General features: G+C 36.7%; 1 protein-coding gene across 6 annotated transcripts in view; it reads left to right on the top strand.

Annotated features, from left to right (window-relative positions):
• celf2 (cugbp, Elav-like family member 2) overlaps positions 1-27415 on the top strand; it is a 436380-nt gene that overhangs the window by 349650 nt on the left and 59315 nt on the right. For all 6 annotated transcript variants that reach the window (XR_009828099.1, XM_062066320.1, XM_062066321.1 and 3 more), the window contains one exon: positions 19895-20029. Coding sequence is in view for 5 of the 6 variants with exons in the window: in XM_062066320.1 (XP_061922304.1) it covers positions 19895-20029 (135 nt within the window). In the remaining variant the exon portion in view is untranslated. The remainder of the gene's footprint in view (positions 1-19894; positions 20030-27415) is intronic.

The following is a 27415-nucleotide window of genomic DNA, read 5'->3' on the forward strand; positions in this document are numbered from 1 at the left end:
CAACGTTTTCACGATAAACCAACGTTTTCATGTTGATAACGTTTTCACGATAAACCAACGTTTTCACGTTGATAACGCTGGTTTTCACGTTGATAACGTTTTCACGATAAACCAACGTTTTCACGATAAACCAACGTTTTCACGTTGATAACGCTGGTTTTCACGTTGATAACGTTTTCACGATAAACCAACGTTTTCACGATAAACCAACGTTTTCATGTTGATAACGTTTTCGCGTTGATAACGCTGGTTTTCACGTTGATAACGTTTTCACGATAAACCAACGTTTTTACGTTGATAACGCTGGTTTTCACGTTGATAACGTTTTCACGATAAACCAACGTTTTTACGTTGATAACGCTGGTTTTCACGATAAACCAACGTTTTCACGATAAACCAACGTTTTCATGTTGATAACGTTTTCACGATAAACCAACGTTTTCACGTTGATAACGCTGGTTTTCACGTTGATAACGTTTTCACGATAAACCAACGTTTTCACGATAAACCAACGTTTTCACGTTGATAACGCTGGTTTTCACGTTGATAACGTTTTCACGATAAACCAACGTTTTCACGATAAACCAACGTTTTCATGTTGATAACGTTTTCACGTTGATTACGCTGGTTTTCACGTTGATAACGTTTTCACGATAAACCAACGTTTTTACGTTGATAACGCTGGTTTTCACGATAAACCAACGTTTTCACGTTGATAACGCTGGTTTTCACGTTGATAACGTTTTCACGATAAACCAACGTTTTCACGATAAACCAACGTTTTCATGTTGATAACGTTTTCGCGTTGATAACGCTGGTTTTCACGTTGATAACGTTTTCACGATAAACCAACGTTTTTACGTTGATAACGCTATTTTTCACGTTGGTAACGTTTTCACGATAAACCAACATTTTCACGTTGATAACACTGCTTTTCACGTTGATAATCACGTTTGATGACCGCTTTCACGGTGGCTGACCGTTTTCACGATAAACCAACGTTTTCACGTTGATAACGCTGGTTTTCACGTTGATAATGTTTTCACGATAAACCAACGTTTTCGCGATAAACCAACGTTTTCATGTTGATAACGTTTTCGCATTGATAACGCTGGTTTTCACGTTGATAACGTTTTCACGATAAACCAACGTTTTTACGTTGATAACGCTGGTTTTCACGTTGATAACGTTTTCACGATAAACCAACGTTTTTACGTTGATAACGCTGGTTTTCACGATAAACCAAAGTTTTCACGATAAACCAACGTTTTCACGATAAACCAACGTTTTCATGTTGATAACGTTTTCGCGTTGATAACGCTGGTTTTCACGTTGATAACGTTTTCACGATAAACCAACGTTTTTACGTTGATAGCGTTTTCACGATAAACCAACGTTTTCACGATAAACCAACGTTTTCACGTTGATAACGCTGGTTTTCACGTTGATAATCACGTTTGGTGACCGCTTTCACGGTGGCTGACCGTTTTCACGATAAACCAACGTTTTCACGATAAACCAATGTTTTCACGTTGATAACGCTGGTTTTCACGTTGGAAACGTTTTCACGATAAACCAACATTTTCACGTTGATAACACTGCTTTTCACGTTGATAATCACGTTTGATGACCGCTTTCACGGTGGCTGACCGTTTTCACGATAAACCAACGTTTTCACGTTGATAACGCTGGTTTTCACGTTGATAACGTTTTCACGATAAACCAACGTTTTCACGATAAACCAACGTTTTCATGTTGATAACGTTTTCGCGTTGATAACGCTGGTTTTCACGTTGATAACGTTTTCACGATAAACCAACGTTTTTACGTTGATAACGTTTTCACGATAAACCAACGTTTTCACGTTGATAACGCTGGTTTTCACGTTGATAATCACGTTTGATGACCGCTTTCACGGTGGCTGACCGTTTTCACGATAAACCAACGTTTTCACGATAAACCAATGTTTTCACGTTGATAACGCTGGTTTTCACGTTGGTAACGTTTTCACGATAAACCAACATTTTCACGTTGATAACACTGCTTTTCACGTTGATAATCACGTTTGATGACCGCTTTCACGGTGGCTGACCGTTTTCACGATAAACCAACGTTTTCACGATAAACCAACGTTTTCACGTTGATAACGCTGGTTTTCACGTTGATAACGTTTTCACGATAAACCTACGTTTTCACGATAAACCAACGTTTTCATGTTGATAACGTTTTCGCGTTGATAACGCTGGTTTTCACGTTGATAACGTTTTCACGATAAACCAACGTTTTTACGTTGATAACGTTTTCACGATAAACCAACGTTTTCACGTTGATAACGCTGGTTTTCACGTTGATAATCACGTTTGATGACCGCTTTCACGGTGGCTGACCGTTTTCACGATAAACCAACGTTTTCACGATAAACCAATGTTTTCACGTTGATAACGCTGGTTTTCACGTTGGTAACGTTTTCACGATAAACCAACATTTTCACGTTGATAACACTGCTTTTCACGTTGATAATCACGTTTGATGACCGCTTTCACGGTGGCTGACCGTTTTCACGATAAACCAACGTTTTCACGATAAACCAACGTTTTCACGTTGATAACGCTGGTTTTCACGTTGATAACGTTTTCACGATAAACCTACGTTTTCACGATAAACCAACGTTTTCATGTTGATAACGTTTTCGCGTTGATAACGCTAGTTTTCACGTTGATAACGTTTTCACGATAAACCAACGTTTTTACGTTGATAACGCTGGTTTTCACGTTGGTAACGTTTTCACGATAAACCAACATTTTCACGTTGATAACACTGCTTTTCACGTTGATAATCACGTTTGATGACCGCTTTCACGGTGGCTGACCGTTTTCACGATAAACCAACGTTTTCACGTTGATAACGCTGGTTTTCACGTTGATAATGTTTTCACGATAAACCAACGTTTTCGCGATAAACCAACGTTTTCATGTTGATAACGTTTTCGCATTGATAACGCTGGTTTTCACGTTGATAACGTTTTCACGATAAACCAACGTTTTTACGTTGATAACGCTGGTTTTCACGTTGATAACGTTTTCACGATAAACCAACGTTTTTACGTTGATAACGCTGGTTTTCACGATAAACCAAAGTTTTCACGATAAACCAACGTTTTCACGATAAACCAACGTTTTCATGTTGATAACGTTTTCGCGTTGATAACGCTGGTTTTCACGTTGATAACGTTTTCACGATAAACCAACGTTTTTACGTTGATAGCGTTTTCACGATAAACCAACGTTTTCACGATAAACCAACGTTTTCACGTTGATAACGCTGGTTTTCACGTTGATAATCACGTTTGGTGACCGCTTTCACGGTGGCTGACCGTTTTCACGATAAACCAACGTTTTCACGATAAACCAATGTTTTCACGTTGATAACGCTGGTTTTCACGTTGGAAACGTTTTCACGATAAACCAACTTTTTCACGATAAACCAACGTTTTCACGTTGATAACGCTGGTTTTCACGTTGATAACGTTTTCACGATAAACCAAAGTTTTCACGTTGATAACGTTTTCACGATAAACTAAAGTTTTCATGTTGATAATGTTTTCGCGTTGATAACGCTGGTTTTTCACGATAAACCAACGTTTTCACGTTGATAAAGTTTTTACAATAAACCAAAGTTTTCACAATAAACCATCGTTTTCGCGTTGATAACGCTGGTTTTCACATTGATAACGTTTTCACGATAAACCAAAGTTTTCACGATAAACCAACGTTTTCATGTTGATAACGTTTTCGCGTTGATAACGCTGGTTTTCACGTTGATAACGTTTTCACGATAAACCAACGTTTTTACGTTGATAACGCTGACTTTCACGTTGAAAACGTTTTCACGATAAACCAACGTTTTCACGTTGATAACGCTGGTTTTCACATTGATAATCACGTTTGATGACCGCTTTCACGGTGGCTGACCGTTTTCACGATAAACCAACGTTTTCACGATAAACCAACGTTTTCATGTTGATAACGTTTTCGCGTTAACGCTGGTTTTCACGTTGATAACGTTTTCACGATAAACCAACGTTTTTACGTTGATAACGCTGGTTTTCACGTTAACGTTTTCACGATAAACCAACGTTTTCACGTTGATAACGCTGGTTTTCACGTTGATAATCACGTTTGATGACCGCTTTCACGGTGGCTGACCGTTTTCATGATAAACCAACTTTTTCACGATAAACCAACGTTTTCATGTTGATAACGTTTTCATGTTGATAACGTTTTCGCGTTGATAACGCTGGTTTTCACGTTGATAACGTTTTCACGATAAACCAACGTTTTTATGTTGATAAAGCTGGTTTTCACGTTGATAAAGTTTTCACGATAAACCAACGTTTTCACGTTGATAACGCTGGTTTTCACGTTAACGTTTTTACGATTAACCAAAGTTTTCATGTTAACGTTTTCGCGTTGATAACGCTAGTTTTCACATTGATAACGTTTTCACGATAAACCAACGTTTTTATGTTGATAAAGCTGGTTTTCACGTTGATAACGTTTTCACGATAAACCAACGTTTTCACGTTGATAACGCTGGTTTTCACGTTGATAACGTTTTTACGATAAACCAAAGTTTTCATGTTAACGTTTTCGCGTTGATAACGCTGGTTTTCACATTGATAACGTTTTCACGATAAACCAAAGTTTTCACAATAAACCAACGTTTTCATGTTGATAACGTTTTCGCGTTGATAACGATGGTTTTCACGTTGATAACGTTTTCACGATAAACCAACGTTTTCACGATAAACCAATGTTTTCATGTTGATAACGTTTTCGCGTTAACGCTGGTTTTCACGTTGATAACGTTTTCACAATAAACCAACGTTTTCACATTGATAACATTTTCACGATAAACTAAAGTTTTCATGTTTATAACGTTTTTGTGTTGATAACGCTGGTTTTCATGTTGATAACGCTGGTTTTCACGATAAACCAACGTTTTCACGTTGATAAAGTTTTTACGATAAACCAAAGTTTTCATGTTGATAACGTTTTCGCGTTGATAACGCTGGTTTTCACGTTGATAACGTTTTCACGATTAACCAACGTTTTCACGTTGATAACGCTGGTTTTCACATTGATAACGTTTTCACGATAAACCAAAGTTTTCACGATAAACCAACGTTTTCACGTTGATAACGCTGGTTTTCCCGTTGATAACGTTTTCACGATAAAACAACGTTTTCACGTTGTTAACGCTGGTTTTCACGTTGATAATCACGTTTGATGACCGCTTTCACAGTGGCTGACCGTTTTCACGATAAACCAACGTTTTCACATTGATAACGTTTTTACGATAAACCAAAGTTTTCATGTTGATAACGTTTTCGCGTTGATAACGCTGGTTTTCACATTGATAACGTTTTCACGATAAACCAAAGTTTTCACGATAAACCAACGTTTTCACGTTGATAACGCTGGTTTTCACGTTGATAACGTTTTCACGATAAACCAAAGTTTTCACGTTGATAACGTTTTCACGATAAACTAAAGTTTTCATGTTGATAATGTTTTCGCCTTGATAACGCTGGTTTTTCACGATAAACCAACGTTTTCACGTTGATAAAGTTTTTACAATAAACCAAAGTTTTCACAATAAACCATCGTTTTCGCGTTGATAACGCTGGTTTTCACATTGATAACGTTTTCACGATAAACCAAAGTTTTCACGATAAACCAACGGTTTCACGTTGATAACGTTTTCACAATAAACTAAAGTTTTCATGTTGATAAGGTTTTTGCGTTGATAACGCTGGTTTTCAGGTTGGGGAAAAGTGGGATTATTTGGAAAATGATTAGAAGCATGAATGTCCTGAATGAGCTGAATTGGTCGGTGTTGGAATTGTTTAAATCGGTCAGGAAATGTTGAAGTAGTAAATGGTATCAGGGAATTTCGGGAAAATCTGGAATTCTTTTGAAAATGGTAAAAAACTTGAATGAGTTTAAATGGTTGGTGTTGAAATTTTTCAAATCAGTCAGGAAATCCATCCATCCATTTTCTACCGCTTGTCCCTTTTGGGGTTTCAGGGGATGCTGGAGCCTATCTCAGCTGCATTCGGGCGGAAAGCGGGGTACACCCTGGACAAGTCGCCACCTCATCGCAGGGCAGTCAGGAAATGTTGAAGTAGTAAATGGTTGGCGTTGGAATTTTTAAAATCAGTCGAGAAATGTGGAAGTTGTATCATTTTTTATTGACAAATGGTATTACGGAAGTCCTGGAATTTCGGGAAAACCGGGAATTTTTCCAGTTAAAAAAACCTTCGTTTTTTTGTCCTAATTATGAGGAATGTTTTGACAGTGGAACGGTTGACGTGGGTTGAAAAATGTGGGAGGAGTAGTCGCCAGAATAAAGGGTGGAAATAGGGCTTTGGAAAACCAGGAATTCTGGAAAATCCTGGAATGTTTTTGAACTTGGAAAATTGATAGGGTGAATGTCCAGGATGAGTGGAATGTGTTGAAGGTGGAATAGTTTGAATCGGTTGAAAAATGTGGAAATGGTGGAAGTTTGAAAAATGTCTGATTCATTTCAATTGGAAATTCCTGGAAATTTGGGAATTTGGGGAAAAGTGGGATTATTTGGGAAATGATTTGAAGCATGAATGTCCTAAATGAGCTGAAATGGCTGGCGTTGGAATTTTTAAAATCAGTCGAGAAATGTGGAAGTAGTAACATTTTTTATTGCCAAATGGTACTAGGGAAGTCCTGGAATTTCGGGAAAACCGGGAATTTTTCCAGTTAAAAAAAACCTTTGTTTTTTGGTCCTAATTAAGAGGAATGTTTTGACAGTGGAACGGTTGAAGTGGGTTGAAAATGTGGGAGGAGTAGTCGCCAGAAAAAAGGGTGGGAAAAGGTCTTTGGATAACCAGGAATTCTGGAAAATCCTGGAATGTTTTTGAACTTGGAAAATTGACAGTGTGAATGTTCAGAATGAGTGGAATGTGTTGAAGGTGGAATGGTTTGAATTGGTTGAAAAATGTAGAAATGGTGCAAGTTTGAAAAATGTCCCATTCATTTCAATGGGAAATTCCTGGAAATTTGGGAATTTGGGGAAAAGTGGGATTATTTGGGAAATGATTAGAAGCATGAATGTCCTGAATGAGCTGAATTGGTTGGTGTTGGAATTGTTTAAATCGGTCAAGAAATGTTGAAGTAGTAAACGGTATCAGGGAATTTTGGGAAAATCTGGAATTTTTTTGAAAATGGTAAAAAATAATCTTTAATGTTCTGAATGAGTTGAAATGGTTGGCGTTGGAATTTTTAAAATCAGTCGAGAAATGTGGAAGTTGTAACATTTTTTATTGACAAATGGTATTACGGAAGTCCTGGAATTTCGGGAAAACCGGGAATTTTTCCAGTTAAAAAAAACTTTGTTTTTTGTCCTAATTATGAGGAATGTTTTGACAGTGGAACGGTTGACGTGGGTTGAAAAATGTGGGAGGAGTAGTCGCCAGAATAAAGGGTGGAAATAGGGCTTTGGATAACCAGGAATTCCGAAAAATCTTGGAATGTTTTTTAACTTGGAAAATTGATAGTGTGAATGTCCAGGATGAGTGGAATGTGTTGAAGGTGGAATGGTTTGAATCGGTTGAAAAATGTGGAAATGGTGGAAGTTTGAAAAATGTCTGATTCATTTCAATTGGAAATACCTGGAAATTTGGGAATTTGGGGAAAAGTGGGATTATTTGGGAAATGATTAGAAGCATGAATGTCCTAAATGAGATGAATTGGTTGGTGTTGGAATTGTTTAAATCGGTCAAGAAATGTTGAAGTAGTAAACGGTATCAGGGAATTTTGGGAAAATCTGGAATTTTTTTGAAAATGGTAAAAAATCATCTTTAATGTTCTGAATGAGTTGAAATGGCTGGCGTTGGAATTTTTAAAATCAGTCGAGAAATGTGGAAGTAGTAACATTTTTTATTGACAAATGGTATTAGGGAAGTCCTGGAATTTCGGGAAAACCGGGATTTTTTCCAGTTAAAAAAAACCTTCGTTTTTTGGTCCTAATTAAGAGGAATGTTTTGACAGTGGAACGGTTGAAGTGGGTTGAAAATGTGGGAGGAGTAGTCGCCAGAAAAAAGGGTGGGAAAAGGTATTCGGAAAACCAGGAATTTTGGAAAATCCTGGAATGTTTTTGAACTTGGAAAATTGACAGTGTGAATGTTCAGAATGAGTGGAATGTGTTGAAGGTGGAATGGTTTGTATTGGTTGAAAAATGTAGAAATGGTGGAAGTTTGAAAAATGTCCCATTCATTTCAATGGGAAATTCCTGGAAATTTGGGAATTTGGGGAAAAGTGGGATTATTTGGGAAATGATTAGAAGCATGAATGTCCTGAATGAGCTGAATTGGTTGGTGTTGGAATTGTTTAAATCGGTCAAGAAATGTTGAAGTAGTAAACGGTATCAGGGAATTTTGGGAAAATCTGGAATTTTTTTGAAAATGGTAAAAAATAATCTTTAATGTTCTGAATGAGTTGAAATGGTTGGCGTTGGAATTTTTAAAATCAGTCGAGAAATGTGGAAGTTGTAACATTTTTTATTGACAAATGGTATTACGGAAGTCCTGGAATTTCGGGAAAACCGGGAATTTTTCCAGTTAAAAAAAACTTTGTTTTTTGTCCTAATTATGAGGAATGTTTTGACAGTGGAACGGTTGACGTGGGTTGAAAAATGTGGGAGGAGTAGTCGCCAGAATAAAGGGTGGAAATAGGGCTTTGGATAACCAGGAATTCCGGAAAATCTTGGAATGTTTTTTAACTTGGAAAATTGATAGTGTGAATGTCCAGGATGAGTGGAATGTGTTGAAGGTGGAATGGTTTGAATCGGTTGAAAAATGTGGAAATGGTGGAAGTTTGAAAAATATCTGATTCATTTCAATTGGAAATTCCTGGAAATTTGGGAATTTGGGGAAAAGTGGGATTATTTGGGAAATGATTAGAAGCATGAATGTCCTGAATGAGATGAATTGGTTGGTGTTGGAATTGTTTAAATCGGTCAAGAAATGTTGAAGTAGTAAACGGTATCAGGGAATTTTGGGAAAATCTGGAATTTTTTTGAAAATGGTAAAAAATCATCTTTAATGTTCTGAATGAGTTGAAATGGCTGGCGTTGGAATTTTTAAAATCAGTCGAGAAATGTGGAAGTAGTAACATTTTTTATTGACAAATGGTATTAGGGAAGTCCTGGAATTTCGGGAAAACCGGGAATTTGTCCAGTTAAAAAAAAACTTTGTTTTTTGGTCCTAATTAAGAGGAATGTTTTGACAGTGGAACGGTTGAAGTGGGTTGAAAATGTGGGAGGAGTAGTCGCCAGAAAAAAGGGTGGGAAAAGGTATTTGGAAAACCAGGAATTCTGGAAAATCCTGGAATGTTTTTGAACTTGGAAAATTGACAGTGTGAATGTTCAGAATGAGTGGAATGTGTTGAAGGTGGAATGGTTTGAATTGGTTGAAAAATGTAGAAATGGTGGAAGTTTGAAAAATGTCCCATTCATTTCAATGGGAAATTCCTGGAAATTTGGGAATTTGGGGAAAAGTGGGATTATTTGGGAAATGATTAGAAGCATGAATGTCCTGAATGAGCTGAATTGGTTGGTGTTGGAATTGTTTAAATCGGTCAAGAAATGTTGAAGTAGTAAACGGTATCAGGGAATTTTGGGAAAATCTGGAATTTTTTTTTTAATGGTAAAAAATAATCTTTAATGTTCTGAATGAGTTGAAATGGTTGGCGTTGGAATTTTTAAAATCAGTCGAGAAATGTGGAAGTTGTAACATTTTTTATTGACAAATGGTATTACGGAAGTCCTGGAATTTCGGGAAAACCGGGAATTTTTCCAGTTAAAAAAACCTTCGTTTTTTGTCCTAATTATGAGGAATGTTTTGACAGTGGAACGGTTGACGTGGGTTGAAAACTGTGGGAGGAGTAGTCGCCAGAATAAAGGGTGGAAATAGGGCTTTGGAAAACCAGGAATTCCAGAAAATCCTGGAATGTTTTTGAACTTGGAAAATTGATAGTGTGAATGTCCAGGATGAGTGGAATGTGTTGAAGGTGGAATGGTTTGAATCACTTGAAAAATGTGGAAATGGGGGAAGTTTGAAAAATGTCCCATTCATTTCAATGGGAAATTCCTGGAAATTTGGGAATTTGGGGAAAAGTGGGATTATTTGGGAAATGATTAGAAGCATGAATGTCCTGAATGAGCTGAATTGGTTGGTGTTGGAATTGTTTAAATCGGTCAAGAAATGTTGAAGTAGTAAACGGTATCAGGGAATTTTGGGAAAATCTGGAATTTTTTTGAAAATGGTAAAAAATCATCTTTAATGTTCTGAATGAGTTGAAATGGTTGGCGTTGGAATTTTTAAAATCAGTCGAGAAATGTGGAAGTTGTAACATTTTTTATTGACAAATGGTATTACGGAAGTCCTGGAATTTCGGGAAAACCGGGAATTTTTCCAGTTAAAAAAAACTTCGTTTTTTTGTCCTAATTATGAGGAATGTTTTGACAGTGGAACAGTTGACGTGGGTTGAAAACTGTGGGAGGAGTAGTCGCCAGAATAAAGGGTGGAAATAGGGCTTTGGAAAACCAGGAATTCCGGAAAATCCTGGAATGTTTTTGAACTTGGAAAATTGATAGTGTGAATGTCCAGGATGAGTGGAATGTGTTGAAGGTGGAATGGTTTGAATCGGTTGAAAAATGTGGAAATGGTGGAAGTTTGAAAAATGTCTGATTCATTTCAATTGGAAATTCCTGGAAATTTGGGAATTTGGGGAAAAGTGGGATTATTTGGGAAATGATTAGAAGCATGAATGTCCTGAATGAGCTGAATTGGTTGGTGTTGGAATTGTTTAAATCGGTCAAGAAATGTTGAAGTAGTAAACGGTATCAGGGAATTTTGGGAAAATCTGGAATTTTTTTGAAAATGGTAAAAAAATCATTTTTTATGTTCTGAATGAGTTGAAATGGTTGGCGTTGGAATTTTTAAAATCAGTCGAGAAATGTGGAAGTAGTAACATTTTTTATTGACAAATGGTATTAGGGAAGTCCTGGAATTTCGGGAAAACCGGGAATTTTTCCAGTTAAAAAAAACCTTCGTTTTTTTTGTCCTAATTAAGAGGAATGTTTTGACAGTGGAACGGTTGAAGTGGGTTGAAAATGTGGGAGGAGTAGTCGCCAGAATAAAGAATGGAAATAGGTATTTGGAAAACCAGGAATTCTGGAAAATCCTGGAATGTTTTTGAACTTGGAAAATTGATAGTGTGAATGTCCAGGATGAGTGGAATGTGTTGAAGGTGGAATGGTTTGAATCGGTTGAAAAATGTGGAAACGGTGGAAGTTTGAAAAATGGCCAATTCAGTTTGAATGGGAAAAATGTCCCGGAAAAACTGCAATTCTGGGAAATTTGGGAATTAGACTGTCGATTTTACAGTAAAAAATTTACATCTACAAAATGTTACTGTAAAATATAAAGTTTTAAAAAAATTTTTTAGGGTAAATGTAAAAACAGTACCATTGTTTTTGGGGGGTTTTACAGAACAAATCTGGCAGTTTAGTTGCCAGAATGTTTGTGTTAAATTGACATTGTTCACATAACGTTATATTGTTAATAAAAACAGTACAAGTTCTTTTTTTTTTTTTTATTCTGGCAATTTAGCTGCCAGTTTTTCTACCGTAAAAACACATTTTCCATTTACAGTAATGCACCGTTAAAAACAACAACCCTAGATTTTACAGTCAAAAACTTCCATAACGAGGCTACTGAGAGATATAAGTTAGAACCACACGCTACTTGGTATTAGAAGTGGCAACAGCGGAGGATGCATGTGCATGTACGAGCCAGTCTGCCCCACAACGAGAGGGTAGCGGAAAAGAAGGAACTTGTTGACTACGATGGTGGACTCGTGCAAAGCTCTCCGGGTAAACCGCTACCATATATGGAGATTAGGGATGATGTTTGATAAGAAATTATCGAGTTCGAGCCTATTATCGAATCCTCTTATCGAACCGATTCCTTATCGATTCTCTTACCGAATCCAGATAGGTTGTTGTATATGGAAAAAAAAACACAATATTTGGTTTAACAAAAGCTCACTTTTATTTTATAAGAAAAAAAAAAAAGAAAAAAAATTAATTAATATTGACTGTTACCCCCCTAAAAAAAATATTTAAAAAATGACTGTTGTTACCCAAAGTATATTAAGTGGGATTTTTTAGAAAAACAAATATATACAGTAACACAAAAACAACCTGTCTCTGTGATCACTATAGGTGTATAAATAATAATATAGTGTTAAATAAAATCAGTCCCTTGGGCACAAAACTGAAAATAATACAGCTCTCCAAAAAGTGCACTTCTGCTGCTATTGGAACATACTAACTACACACACAGGCAGACAGCTAACAAACAATCCAAGACGTCTAATAAAGTTCCAAAGCAGATTAATCCATTTTGGCTCCTTTTTGTTGTTGATCTTGCTTTGCCTTTTCCTATCTTTACTTTTGTCTTGCACTGGACTGTTATTATTTAATTTTTTTTAAACTAAAATACACACAATGACAAATGTATAAGCTATGTGATTCAATTAACATACTGAAATGTAATACACAAAATGTAAATATTAGCTTCACACAAATATACAGTACTATCATCAAACAAATACTTCTGAGTGTTGAAACTATTTCGATGGTGGAAATACACGACTGGCAGCCATTTTAAGTCCTCAAAACATCCAATGAAACAGTGTACAAAAATTGTTTTTCAATAAACATCTTAGTATCAAACTTAACCACTTTCCACCTTAATATTGAGTTACATAAACAAGTTAAACAGTTTACTTACAGACTTATCTTTTCCAAGGCTTGTAAGAGCTAACACAACTTGTCTACTTCTCAATTGTCTCAACCCGGAAGTGCCCAAACTAATGACGCGTAGTATTTTCATATCGCCACAAGGTGTCAGTAAGAGTCTACAATCAAATGGGCATAACATTGCCGTGCCACAGGGCATTTCCTGTACGTGGGAAGGGATTTGAATAAAGAAGCAACTCTTTTTCTTTACTATAGTGGCCTCGATAACGGGAACCGGTTCTCAAAAAGGGATTCGAGTCCATGGAATCGGTTCTTTTCTTATCGAACAACCGGGAGAACCGATTTCGAGCATCATCCCTAATGGAGATATCTACTAACTAAGGCAGAATACGTTACTTAAATCTCAAATTCAAAACTGCTCGTTGGCTTTATAAATATCTCCGCCATTTTCTGGACTTGTGGGGATCCCTAATACACAAAGACAGGTACCAACCGGTAGGAACACTTGGTTGTACATCATGTGACCCCTTTAGGTCCGCTTTGTTTGTTGACAGCAATCCGTCTTTAAAGTCCCTTATTAGTCACGACTGGAAGATGACACGCATCACAGGGTCAGAGAGGAAAAACATTATTAATCATAACCTCCACATTTCATCAAATAAATGGAAATGTGTGGGGAAAACAATTTGTTCTAAAAATATATATACAAAAGTCTGTCAGTGTAAGAAATGCTGAAATCAGAAAATAATGAAAGAGCAGTAGACAAATTCTAGGAAGTAGAAAAGTAAGTCAGAGTATCCAAGAGAGAAACAATTGTTGTATTACAGGAAAACAACTTTCCAGGAAAGGAGAAACAAGGCAGACTTGGAACATAAGTGACAATCAAAACTTGTAACGAAGCACAAAATAAATAAAAAATAGAAACTAGACGTGGCCTGGAAGCTACTAGCATGAAACGGGAAGGTGGAATTTAGTGGTGCAGAATAGACGACTCAGCACCACAAACCATGAGGAACTCGGAACAGAGTAAACAAATCCCCTCAAAAAAAAACTGAGTGAACCCTCTTGTGTTAGTCTCTGTGGGTGTAGGCAGGGCCGCGAGCACACGCACCAATATTTTCTTTTATGCCCCCCGAGGAAAAAGAAAATATTTTGCACATTTCATTATTGTCTTTATTTGAACAAAACTTCTTAGGGTACATGAAACATATGTTTATTATTGTCATTTAGTCCTTAAATAAAATAGTGAACATACTAGACAACTTGTCTTTTAGTAGTAAGTAAACAAACAAAGACTCCTAATTAGTCTATGCAGTAACATATTGTGTCATTTATACACCTATTATTTTGTACACATTATGAGGGACAAACTGTAAAAAATGGATTATTCATCTACTTGTTCATTTACTGTTAATATCTGCTAATTTTCTCTTTTAACATGTTCTATCTACACTTCTGTTAAAATGCAATAATCACTAATTCTTCTCTTCTTTGATACTTGACATTAGTTTTGGATGATACCACACATTTAGGTATGGATCCGATACCAAGTAGTTACAGGATCATACATTGGTCATATTCAAAGTCCTCATGTGTCCAGGGACATATTTACTGACTTTATAAACATCATATGAATTTAAAAAAAGGAAAAAAGATTTTGTGACGATAAAAAATATCGATGCAATCATAGTAGTATCGACTAAATATGTTCTTGTACTTGGTATCATTACAGTGGATGTCATGTGTAGATCCACCCATGGCGTTTGTTTACATTGTGACGGCGGTGAGCATGTTTAGCTATTCCTCGTCCTCCAGTGATAATACTACTTGTAAAACTCGTACCACTAGGTGAGAAGGACGGGCCTAAGGCAACATAGTAGAAATGGTCCGGAGCAGCCCAAATATGTGATCACTTTTTGCTCATCCCATTTCTGATACTCCTTGAACGTTTCATTCAAATCCGCCCATACATTTGTGAGTTATGTCGCTAATTAACCAACCAACTAATTAACTAACGTCCACCTGGTGAGTTTATGAATCCCTCTGACTGCCCACCTGCCTCGTTGCTCCGCCCCCCCAGGTTGCCAGATGAAGCTGCCTGCAGAAGAATGTGGGGAAACAGGAAATACAAAAATAAAAGCGTGCCTGGTACATCATGAGAAGAAAGTGCACTGCAAAAAGTCCGTGTTCAAAAACAAAACAAAAAAAATACAAAAACGAGGGGTATTTTATTTGAACTAAGCAAAATGATCTGCCAATAGAACAAGAACATTTGGCTTGTCAAGACTTAGCTAACTTCAATGAACCCAAAAATAGCTTAAAATAAGTATATTCTCACTAATAACAAGTGCACTTTTCTTGGTAAAAAAAAAAAGAGACCTTTTTGCTCAATATGTTGAAAAATATTCTTAAATGAAGTAAACGCTAGTGCCATTATCTTGACATAATGATATGCGCTCGGCATTACATTTCTTGAAACCAGCAAACTTACACTAAAAATAGAGATGTCCAAAAAATGCTTTAAAATGTAATATCGGAAATTATCGGTATCGTTTTTTTATTATCGGTATCGTTTTTTTTGTTTTGTTTTGTTTTGTAATTAAATCCACATAAAAAACACAAGATACACTTACAATTAGTGCACCACCCCAAAAAACCTCCATCCCCCATTCACACTCATTCACACAAAAGGGTTGTTTCTTTCTGTTATTAATATTCTGCTTCCTACATTATATATCAATATATATCAATACAGTCTGCAAGGGATACAGTCCGTAAGCACACATGATTGTGCGTGCTGCTGCTCCACTAATAGTACTAACCTTAAGCAGTTAATTTTACTCTTTTTCATTCATTACTAGTTTCTATGTAACTGTTTTTATATTGTTTTACTTTCTTTTTTATTCAAGAAAATGTTTGTAATTTATTTATCTTATTTTATTTTTATTTTATTTTTTAAAAAGGACCTTATCTTCACCATACCTGGTTGTCAAAATTAGGCATAATAATGTGTTACTTCCACGACTGTATATATCGGTATCGGTAATTAAGAGTTGGACAATATCGGAATATCGGATATCAGCAAAAAGCCATTATCGGACATCCCTAACTAAAAACTAGTTTAATGTTCTTAATGGAAAGGCAACAAGGCGACTGCTTGTTACTCCCGGGGTCTTCTAGTCACTCAGGCAAATCATATGGTCGAAAAATGCATTTTTCCATGGATAACATGACATCATCGCACCAAGTGCGTGCTCTTTCAGTCAATTAGTGCACGTATATACAGCCCCTGGCCCAAAAATTTTAATTGTACTGCATCAACAAGCCACATAAGTGTGTAAAGGATATCACCACATGGGCTCAGGAACACTTCAGAAACCCACTGTCAGTAACTACAGTTGGTCGCTACATCTGTAAGTGCAAGTTAAAACTCTCCTATGCAAGGCGAAAACCGTTTATCAACAACACCCAGAAACGCCGTCGGCTTCGCTGGGCCTGAGCTCATCTAAGATGGACTGATACAAAGTGTAAAAGTGTTCTGTGGTCTGACGAGTCCACATTTCAAATTGTTTTTGGAAACTGTGGACGTCTTGTGTATGTTTGGTGTCGTCCATCTTAAAGTGACAGTCACACTGGTGTATGTTTGGTGTCGTCCATCTTAAAGTGACAGTCACACTGTCTTAAAGTGACAGTCACACTGGTGTATGTTTGGTGTCGTCCATCTTAAAGTGACAGTCACACTGGTGTATGTTTGGTGTCGTCCATCTTAAAGTGACAGTCACACTGTCTTAAAGTGACAGTCACACTGGTGTATGTTTGGTGTCGTCCATCTTAAAGTGACAGTCACACTGGTGTATGTTTGGTGTCGTCCATCTTAAAGTGACAGTCACACTGGTGTATGTTTGGTGTCGTCCATCTTAAAGTGACAGTCACACTGTCTTAAAGTGACAGTCACACTGGTGTATGTTTGGTGTCGTCCATCTTAAAGTGACAGTCACACTGGTGTATGTTTGGTGTCGTCCATCTTAAAGTGACAGTGACACTGGTGTATGTTTGGTGTCGTCCATCTTAAAGTGACAGTCACACTGTCTTAAAGTGACAGTCACACTGGTGTATGTTTGGTGTCGTCCATGATAAAGTGACAGCCACACTGTCTTAAAGTGACAGTCACACTGGTGTATGTTTGGTGTCGTCCATCTTAAAGTGACAGTCACACTGGTGTATTTTTGGTGTCTTCCATCTTAAAGTGACAGTCACACTGGTGTATGTTTGGTGTCGTCCATCTTAAAGTGACAGTCACACTGTCTTAAAGTGACAGTCACACTGGTGTATGTTTGGTGTCGTCCATCTTAAAGTGACAGTCACACTGGTGAATGTTTGGTGTCGTCCATCTTAAAGTGACAGTCACACTGTCTTAAAGTGACAGTCACACTGGTGTATGTTTGGTGTCGTCCATCTTAAAGTGACAGTCACACTGGTGTATGTTTGGTGTCGTCCATCTTAAAGTGACAGTCACACTGTCTTAAAGTGACAGTCACACTGGTGTATGTTTGGTGTCGTCCATCTTAAAGTGACAGTCACACTGGTGTATGTTTGGTGTGGTCCATCTTAAAGTGACAGTCTCACTGTCTTAAAGTGACAGTCACACTGGTGTATGTTTGGTGTCGTCCATCTTAAAGTGACAGTCACATTGTCTTAAAGTGACAGTCACACTGGTGTATGTTTGGTGTCGTCCATCTTAAAGTGACAGTCACACTGTCTTAAAGTGACAGTCACACTGGTGTATGTTTGGTGTCGTCCATCTTAAAGTGACAGTCACACTGGTGTATGTTTGGTGTCGTCCATCTTAAAGTGACAGTCACACTGTCTTAAAGTGACAGTCACACTGGTGTATGTTTGGTGTCGTCCATCATAAAGTGACAGTCACACTGTCTTAAAGTGACAGTCACACTGGTGTATGTTTGGTGTCGTCCATCTTAAAGTGACAGTCGCACTGTCTTAAAGTGACAGTCACACTGGTGTATGTTTGGTGTCGTCCATCTTAAAGTGACAGTCACACTGGTGTATTTTTGGTGTCTTCCATCTTAAAGTGACAGTCACACTGGTGTATGTTTGGTGTCGTCCATCTTAAAGTGACAGTCACACTGGTGTATGTTTGGTGTCGTCCATCTTAAAGTGACAGTCACACTAGTGTATGTTTGGTGTCGCCCATCTTAAAGTGACAGTCACACTGGTGTATGTTTGGTGTCGTCCATCTTAAAGTGACAGTCACACTGTCTTAAAGTGACAGTCATACTGGTGTATGTTTGGTGTCGTCCATCTTAAAGTGACAGTCACACTGGTGTATGTTTGGTGTCGTCCATCTTAAAGTGACAGTCACACTGTCTTAAAGTGACAGTCACACTGGTGTATGTTTGGTGTCGTCCATCTTAAAGAGACAGTCACACTGGTGTATTTTTGGTGTCGTCCATCTTAAAGTGACAGTCACACTGGTGTATGTTTGGTGTCGTCCATCTTAAAGTGACAGTCACACTGTCTTAAAGTGACAGTCACACTGGTGTATGTTTGGTGTCGTCCATCTTAAAGTGACAGTCACACTGGTGTATTTTTGGTGTCTTCCATCTTAAAGTGACAGTCACACTGTCTTAAAGTGACAGTCACACTGGTGTATGTTTGGTGTCGTCCATCTTAAAGTGACAGTCACACTGGTGTATGTTTGGTGTCGTCCATCTTAAAGTGACAGTCACACTGGTGTATGTTTGGTGTCGTCCATCTTAAAGTGACAGTCACACTGTCTTAAAGTGACAGTCACACTGGTGTATGTTTGGTGTCGTCCATCATAAAGTGACAGTCACACTGTCTTAAAGTGACAGTCACACTGGTGTATGTTTGGTGTGGTCCATCTTAAAGTGACAGTCACACTGTTTTAAAGTGACAGTCACACTGGTGTATGTTTGGTGTCGTCCATCTTAAAGTGACAGTCACACTGTCTTAAAGTGACAGTCACACTGGTGTATGTTTGGTGTCGTCCATCTTAAAGTGACAGTCACACTGTCTTAAAGTGACAGTCACACTGGTGTATGTTTGGTGTGGTCCATCTTAAAGTGACAGTCACACTGTCTTAAAGTGACAGTCACACTGGTGTATGTTTGGTGTCGTCCATCTTAAAGTGACAGTCACACTGTTTTAAAGTGACAGTCACACTGGTGTATGTTTGGTGTCGTCCATCATAAAGTGACAGTCACACTGTCTTAAAGTGACAGTCACACTGGTGTATGTTTGGTGTGGTCCATCTTAAAGTGACAGTCACACTGGTGTATGTTTGGTGTCGTCCATCTTAAAGTGACAGTCACACTGGTGTATGTTTGGTGTCGTCCATCTTAAAGTGACAGTCACACTGGTGTATGTTTGTTGTCGTCCATCTTAAAGTGACAGTCACACTGTCTTAAAGTGACAGTCACACTGGTGTATGTTTGGTGTGGTCCATCTTAAAGTGACAGTCACACTGGTGTATGTTTGGTGTCGTCCATCTTAAAGTGACAGTCACACTGGTGTATGTTTGGTGTGGTCCATCTTAAAGTGACAGTCACACTGTCTTAAAGTGACAGTCACACTGGTGTATGTTTGGTGTCGTCCATCTTAAAGTGACAGTCACACTGTCTTAAAGTGACAGTCACACTGGTGTATGTTTGGTGTCGTCCATCTTAAAGTGACAGTCACACTGTCTTAAAGTGACAGTCACACTGGTGTATGTTTGGTGTCGTCCATCTTAAAGTGACAGTCACACTGGTGTATGTTTGGTGTGGTCCATCTTAAAGTGACAGTCACACTGTCTTAAAGTGACAGTCACACTGGTGTATGTTTGGTGTCGTCCATCTTAAAGTGACAGTCACACTGTCTTAAAGTGACAGTCACACTGGTGTATGTTTGGTGTCGTCCATCTTAAAGTGACAGTCACACTGGTATATGTTTGGTGTGGTCCATCTTAAAGTGACAGTCACACGGTCGTCTTCTTCTTCTCTTGCCGCAGCGGTGGAAGACAGGAAGCTGTTCATCGGCATGGTGTCCAAGAAGTGCAACGAGAACGACATCCGGGTCATGTTCTCGGCGTTCGGGCAGATCGAGGAGTGCCGGATCCTGCGAGGACCCGACGGGCTGAGCAGAGGTGCGTGCGTCTCACTTCCGTCCACACCGGAATGGCGGCGGCGGCGGCGGCGGCGGGGGATGATCGGCACAACAGCCTCCAGAGTCCTGCTGAGCGCCATCTTGGGGCTGTTGTGTGAATATTTTGGCTCTATATAGCATCTTTCCCTCTCTCCCTTGACCCCGCCCCCTTTTTTCCCCCTCCCCACCTCTTCTCCTCCTCCTCCCCCCATCCTGCCCTGTCCATGTGCTTCACCTTCCAGCTTGACCCCCCCACTGTGGCCACGCCCTTCGCATGTTGAGGGTGAGGTCAAAGGTCATCAGTGCATTTTTATTTTTATTTTTTTTAGACACAATTCAACATCATATTCATTTATTTGACACATTTCATGAAAACATTCCTAATGTTCCCAGAATGTGGACATTTTTACACATTGCACACATTTTTTCCACATCCTAAAAATATTTCCATGGTTCATGTTCCATCATCCAATCACATGACAGCACCAGAGGTGCCCCGCCCACAATCCCCTTAAGCCCCTCCCACCTGTGCTTCCTGTGTGTCATGGCAGCTTCAGTGTCATCTTGTTGTTGTTGTGTTGTTGTTGTTCCGGATGTTTCTTTGTGGCTTTCTCAGCGCTCCACTCTCCCCTGATTCTAGAAGGCGTGTTCTGCCTGGCTGTCCCACAAAGATCTGTCCTGCTAACGTGCCTCCACCTCATCATCAATATTTCAGGTCGGAACAGAAATAGTTCTTAAGCAACGTTCCATCTAAGGTGCAAGTGCGCACTACTAATGCGTCCTCTGCGCACAAATCTATGCTACGCACAAAATCTCATTACAAAAAAAAAATGATAATAATAGTAATGGATTGTATTTGTAAAATCACTTTACATTGAGCAAACAACCTCAAAGTGCTACAGTGTATTAAAAAATAAAAAGATAATAAAAAAAATTTAAAAAAATAAAACAGCCTAATAGCTAGAACTAGCACGCGTATATCTAAAAAAAAAAGTTGTTTTTTTTAAAAACAAGGGTTTTTAAGCCTTTTTTTTTAAAAGCATCCACAGTCTGTGGTACCCTCAGGTGGTCAGGGAGAGCGTTCCACAGACTGAAAAATAAGCGCATAATAATAATAATGGATTTTATTTGTAATCAATCAATGTTTATTTATATAGCCCTAAATCACAAGTGTCTCAAAGGGCTGCACAAGCCACAACGACATCCTCGGTTCAGAGCCCACATAAAAGCACTTTACATTGAGCAAGCAACCTCAAAGTGCTACAGTGTATTAAAAAATAAAAAGATAATAAAAAAATAAAAAAAAACTAGAACGGCCTAATAGCTAGAACTAGCACGCATATATCTAAAAAAAAAAAAAAAAAAGGCTTTTTTTTTAAAAAGAAGGGTTTTTAAGCCTTTTTTAAAAGCATCCACAGTCTGTGGTGCCCTCAGGTGGTCAGGGAGAGCGTTCCACAGACTGAAAAATAAGCGCATAGCAATTTTCAATGCAACCGAGCCCTAAATCACAAGTGTCTCAAAGGGCTGCACAAGCCACAACGACATCCTCGGTTCAGAGCCAACATAAAAGCACTTTACATTGAGCAAACAACCTCAAAGTGCTACAGTGTATTAAAAAATAAAAAGATAATAAAAAAAAAAAAAATAGAACATCCTAATAGCTAGAACTAGCATGCATATATCTAAAAAAAAATGTTTTTTGTTTTTTTTTAAAGAAGGGTTTTTAAGCCTTTTTTAAAGCATCCACAGTCTGTGGTGCCCTCAGGTGGTCAGGGAGAGCGTTCCACAGACTGAAAAATAAGCGCATAACAATTTCCAATGTAACCGACGACAACATAAACAATTTTGGTCATCGCTGTTCAATTATTGTAACGTCTGTCTTTAAGGAGGACATGGATTACTTTGTGGAGCGGAACTCTTTATTGGCGGCCATAAAACACATGACCAAAACTGTCAGGGACCTGCCGTCGGTCTTGAACCCCGAGATGCAGAGATGGCAGGCGCAGCGCAGGAAAACACGACTCTAATGTCAGAAAAAGGAAATGCGAGGAAAACGGGAACCAGGAAACAGGATGCAATCACCGAGCCCCGACTGGAGGGCGAGGCAGGCATAAATAGCAGCCTGATTGGCAACTGCAACCAGGCGAGGGAAACGAGCGCTCAAGGAGACGTGTAGGAAGTGGAACCAAAAAGACTCCCAGTCTTTGGAACGCTCTCCCTGACCACCTGAGGGCACCACAGACTGTGGATGCTTTTAAAAAAGGCTTAAAAACCCTTCTTTTAAAAAAAAAAAAAAAAAAAAAAGCCTATTTTTAGATATATGTGTGCTAGTTCTAGCTATTAGGCTGTTCTATTTTTTATTTTTTGTACTATTTATTTTACTTGTTGGAGGCAGGTATTTGTGGTTCTAGCGTTGTTGTTTTGTTGTTTTTTAAATGCGCTGTAGCACTTTGAGGTTGTTTGTTCAATGTAAAGTGCTTTTACAAATAAAATCTATTATTATTATTATTATTATTATTATTATTATTATTATTATTATTATTATTATTAAAATAAGAGCTCTTAAACATAACCAAACTGTCAGTTACGAGCCTGACAAAAACATTGGTAATGAAGTTTCTATCTAGAAACCAGACCTAAACCAACTTTGTCACATCAACAGCTCGCTCTTTCTCACCTGCACCAACACTTAGCCAGTGATGCGTTTACAGCCCCACAAAAAGTCGGACAACTCCATCACCGCACATAACGTGTAATTCCAGGTTGTTACACGATGATTTACCAATCAAACGTGTGCTTATTCTACTGTCATTTATGAAGAATGTTAACTTATAAATAATCATTGTGAATTGCTGTTATTATATGAAAGAAATACTAATAAAAATATATATTTTACAAACAGAAAGTTACACATGATCCCATGCTTACATCTCATTGTGCAACATGTGAAGGTTTTAATGGGAACTAAATGCGATCTCTGAAAACTAGTACACGGTTCATGACAAACAATATTTGTTGTTATCGTCATTGTAAGTGGGCCAAATGATTACATTGTTAGAAAGTAATCTCATGGAAATGACCGCTGTCATTTGATTATAATAATAAAACATGTCATTAGTTATTTAGTCAGGTTTGGGCCACAGTGTGCATGTCTGACGTCGCTCACATGTGCTCCACTGAATGCTCAAGGAGATCTTGTGTTTTCTCACACACGTGACAAACAAGAGAGAACATTGTTCTTAAGGCCTTCCAAAAATACCCAGAATCCCCCCCGTCCTCCAGTAGCTAGCTGCGCCACTGTTAACGACAGCAGCATCAATCAGAGGATTGGCGGCGTGCTGCTATTAATAAAATATGGATCACACCACCAGCGGACCGCCGGGCCTGGGGAGTTAGCCTACTTTCATTAAAGTACTGTTTGCTTCTCCGCGGGCGACAGAATGCGGCCCGCTAGGTATTTATAGTACGAGAGTCGCACAAAAACAAAACAAGGTTCACGTCAAGCCGGTGGGGTGGGATGGACTTTATTTTGTAGATCCGACCGGGTCAACTTCCTCCGTTTTAAAATACTCAGCAGTCATTAATCTGGTGAGTATCGGACCATCCTTTCCACAAAAGATGGCGCTAGCCTGCATAGTCCTCGTCCTCGCCCGGCTAGTCGGGTCTGGTTTGTGTGACGCAGCTTGATGAGTTTGTTAGCGTGTTATTAGCCCGCAATTGGGGGTCCGGAGGGCGTTGATGGGCTTTAAATATCTCCTCTAATCACACAGCAAACCCTGCGCTCGCTTCTCAGTCGTGACGTGTGGATCCATACTGAAATATCGATACCACCGATACCAGATCTCTATGCTCTAATATCAAAATCAAAAATCAGCATTAAACAGAGCGCAGAAAATACCAATATGGGGAAAAAAAAGCGAAATATTGATACTTTTCATACTTTAGTTCAGGGGTGTCCAAACTTTTTCCACCAAGGGCCACAAAAGATAAAAATCAAAGTAGGCAAGGCCCGTATTGATTTTATTTGTATTTATTTATTTATTTTAAATGCTAAAAACAGATATTGTGTTAGTTTTGTATTATTAGTGACTAAATATATTATTATTAATTATTAGTTAGAACATTTCAACTTTTTCTCATGACATACCCATTTTTTTTTCTTACATTTTATTATAGTTTTTTCCCATGTCAGAATATAGTCAAATATTAATGAAATGATTGTGCATGACCTAGTGTGTCAAAACTTCTGCTTGCACGACAATATTAATGTTCAGTTACGCATTTAACAGTGTTATTATGCTTGTTGTCATTTTTCACATTCATTCATAAGTTAGTATTATTTTACTAAACTATGTTTATATTTTAAGTATTTTTTCAATTTTATTTTGGTATCTTTTAATATTTTAGATCAGGGGTGTCTAAACTTTTTCCACCAAGGGCCACAAAACATAAAAATCTAAGTAGACAGGGCCCATATTGATTTTATTTTATTATTATTTTTAAATGCTAAAAACAGATATTGTGTTAGTTTTGTATTATTGGTGACTAAATATATTATTATTAATTATTAGTTAGAACATTTCAGCTTTTTCTCATGACATACACATTTTTTTCTTACATTTTATTATAGTTTTTTCCCATGTCAGAATATAATCAAATATTAATAATGGAGTAATAATATTAAGTGTGTCAAAACTTCTGCTTGCACGACAATATTAATGTTCAGTTACACATTTAACAGTGTGTTATTATGCTTGTTGTCATTTTTCACATTCATTTATAAGTTAGTATTATTTTTCTAAACTCTATTTATATTTTAAGTATTTCATTTTTTTTATTTTGGGAGCTTTTAATACTTTAGATCAGGGGTGTCTGAACTTTTACTTACTGAAAAGTCAAGTTTGGGGGGGCAATTTTAAAATATATATATATATATATATATATATATATATATATATATATATATATATATATATATATATATATATATATATATTTATTTTTTTAAATTGCTAAAACAGATATTATATTTAAAAACAGGTGAATAATGATATTATTAATAACGATTAGTTGAAATATTACAGCTTTTTTTAATCACATTCCATTTTTTTTACTCTTTTTTTTACTATTGATGTTTTCAGGTAGAAATGTTATTTGAAAATACACAACTTTTCACATTTTCGCAAACATACATTTGTATCGGTATTGCCGATACCAGCCTGAACGAAAGTCAAGTTTGGGGGGGCAATTTTGATATATATATATTTTATTTATTTATTTATTTTTTAATTGCTAAAACAGATATTATATTTAAAAACAGGTGAATAATGATATTATTAATAATGATTAGTTGAAATACTACAGCTTTTTTTAATCACATTGCATTTTTTTTACTCTTTTTTCACTATTGATGTTTTCAGGTAGAAATGTTATTTGAAAATACACAACTTTTCACATTTTCGCACACATACATTTGTATCGGTATCGGTATCGCCGATACCAGCCTGAACGAAAGTCAAGTTTAGGGGGGCAATTTTGATATATATATATATATATATATATTTTTTTTTTTAATTGCTAAAACAGATATTATATTTAAAAACAGGTGAATAATGATATTATTAATAATGATTAGTTGAAATACTACAGCTTTTTTTAACCACATTGCATTTTTTTTACTCTTTTCTTTACTATTGATGTTTTCAGGTAGAAATGTTATTTGAAAATACACAACTTTTCACATTTTCGCAAACATACATTTGTATCGGTATCGCCGATACCAGCCTGAACGAAAGTCAAGTTTGGGGGCGCAATTTTGCTATATATATTAAAAAAAAAAAAGTTAATTGCTAAAACAGATAATATATTTAAAAACAGGTAAATAATTATATTATTAATAATGATTAGTTGAAATATTACAGCTTTTTTAAAAATCACATTCCAGTTTTTTTAGTCTTTTTTTTTACTATTGATGTTTTCAGGTAGAAATGTTATTTGAAAATACACAACTTTTCACATTTTCGCAGACATACATTTGTATCGGTATCGGTATCGCCGATACCAGCCTGAACGAAAGTCAAGTTTGGGGGGGCAATTTTGATATATATATTTATTTATTTATTTATTTTTTTTTAATTGCTAAAACAGATATTATATTTAAAAACAGGTGAATAATGATATTATTAATAATGATTAGTTGAAATACTACAGCTTTTTTTAATCACATTGCATTTTTTTTACTCTTTTTTCACTATTGATGTTTTCAGGTAGAAATGTTATTTGAAAATACACAACTTTTCACATTTTCGCACACATACATTTGTATCGGTATCGGTATCGCCGATACCAGCCTGAACGAAAGTCAAGTTTAGGGGGGCAATTTTGATATATATATATATATATATATTTTTTTTTTTTTAATTGCTAAAACAGATATTATATTTAAAAACAGGTGAATAATGATATTATTAATAATGATTAGTTGAAATACTACAGCTTTTTTTAACCACATTGCATTTTTTTTACTCTTTTCTTTACTATTGATGTTTTCAGGTAGAAATGTTATTTGAAAATACACAACTTTTCACATTTTCGCAAACATACATTTGTATCGGTATCGCCGATACCAGCCTGAACGAAAGTCAAGTTTGGGGGCGCAATTTTGCTATATATATAAAAAAAAAAAAAAGTTAATTGCTAAAACAGATAATATATTTAAAAACAGGTAAATAATTATATTATTAATAATGATTAGTTGAAATATTACAGCTTTTTTAAAAATCACATTCCAGTTTTTTTAGTCTTTTTTTTTACTATTGATGTTTTCAGGTAGAAATGTTATTTGAAAATACACAACTTTTCACATTTTCGCAGACATACATTTGTATCGGTATCGGTATCGCCGATACCAGCCTGAACGAAAGTCAAGTTTGGGGGGGCAATTTTGATATATATATTTATTTATTTATTTATTTTTTTTTAATTGCTAAAACAGATATTATATTTAAAAACAGGTGAATAATGATATTATTAATAATGATTAGTTGAAATACTACAGCTTTTTTTAATCACATTGCATTTTTTTTACTCTTTTTTCACTATTGATGTTTTCAGGTAGAAATGTTATTTGAAAATACACAACTTTTCACATTTTCGCACACATACATTTGTATCGGTATCGGTATCGCCGATACCAGCCTGAACGAAAGTCAAGTTTAGGGGGGCAATTTTGATATATATATATATATTTTTTTTTTTTTTAATTGCTAAAACAGATATTATATTTAAAAACAGGTGAATAATGATATTAATAATGATTAGTTGAAATACTACAGCTTTTTTTTAATCACATTGCATTTTTTTTACTCTTTTTTCATTATTGATGTTT

Source organism: Entelurus aequoreus, linkage group LG12 (genome assembly GCF_033978785.1).
Source record: "Entelurus aequoreus isolate RoL-2023_Sb linkage group LG12, RoL_Eaeq_v1.1, whole genome shotgun sequence".
Taxonomy (NCBI): domain Eukaryota; kingdom Metazoa; phylum Chordata; class Actinopteri; order Syngnathiformes; family Syngnathidae; genus Entelurus; species Entelurus aequoreus.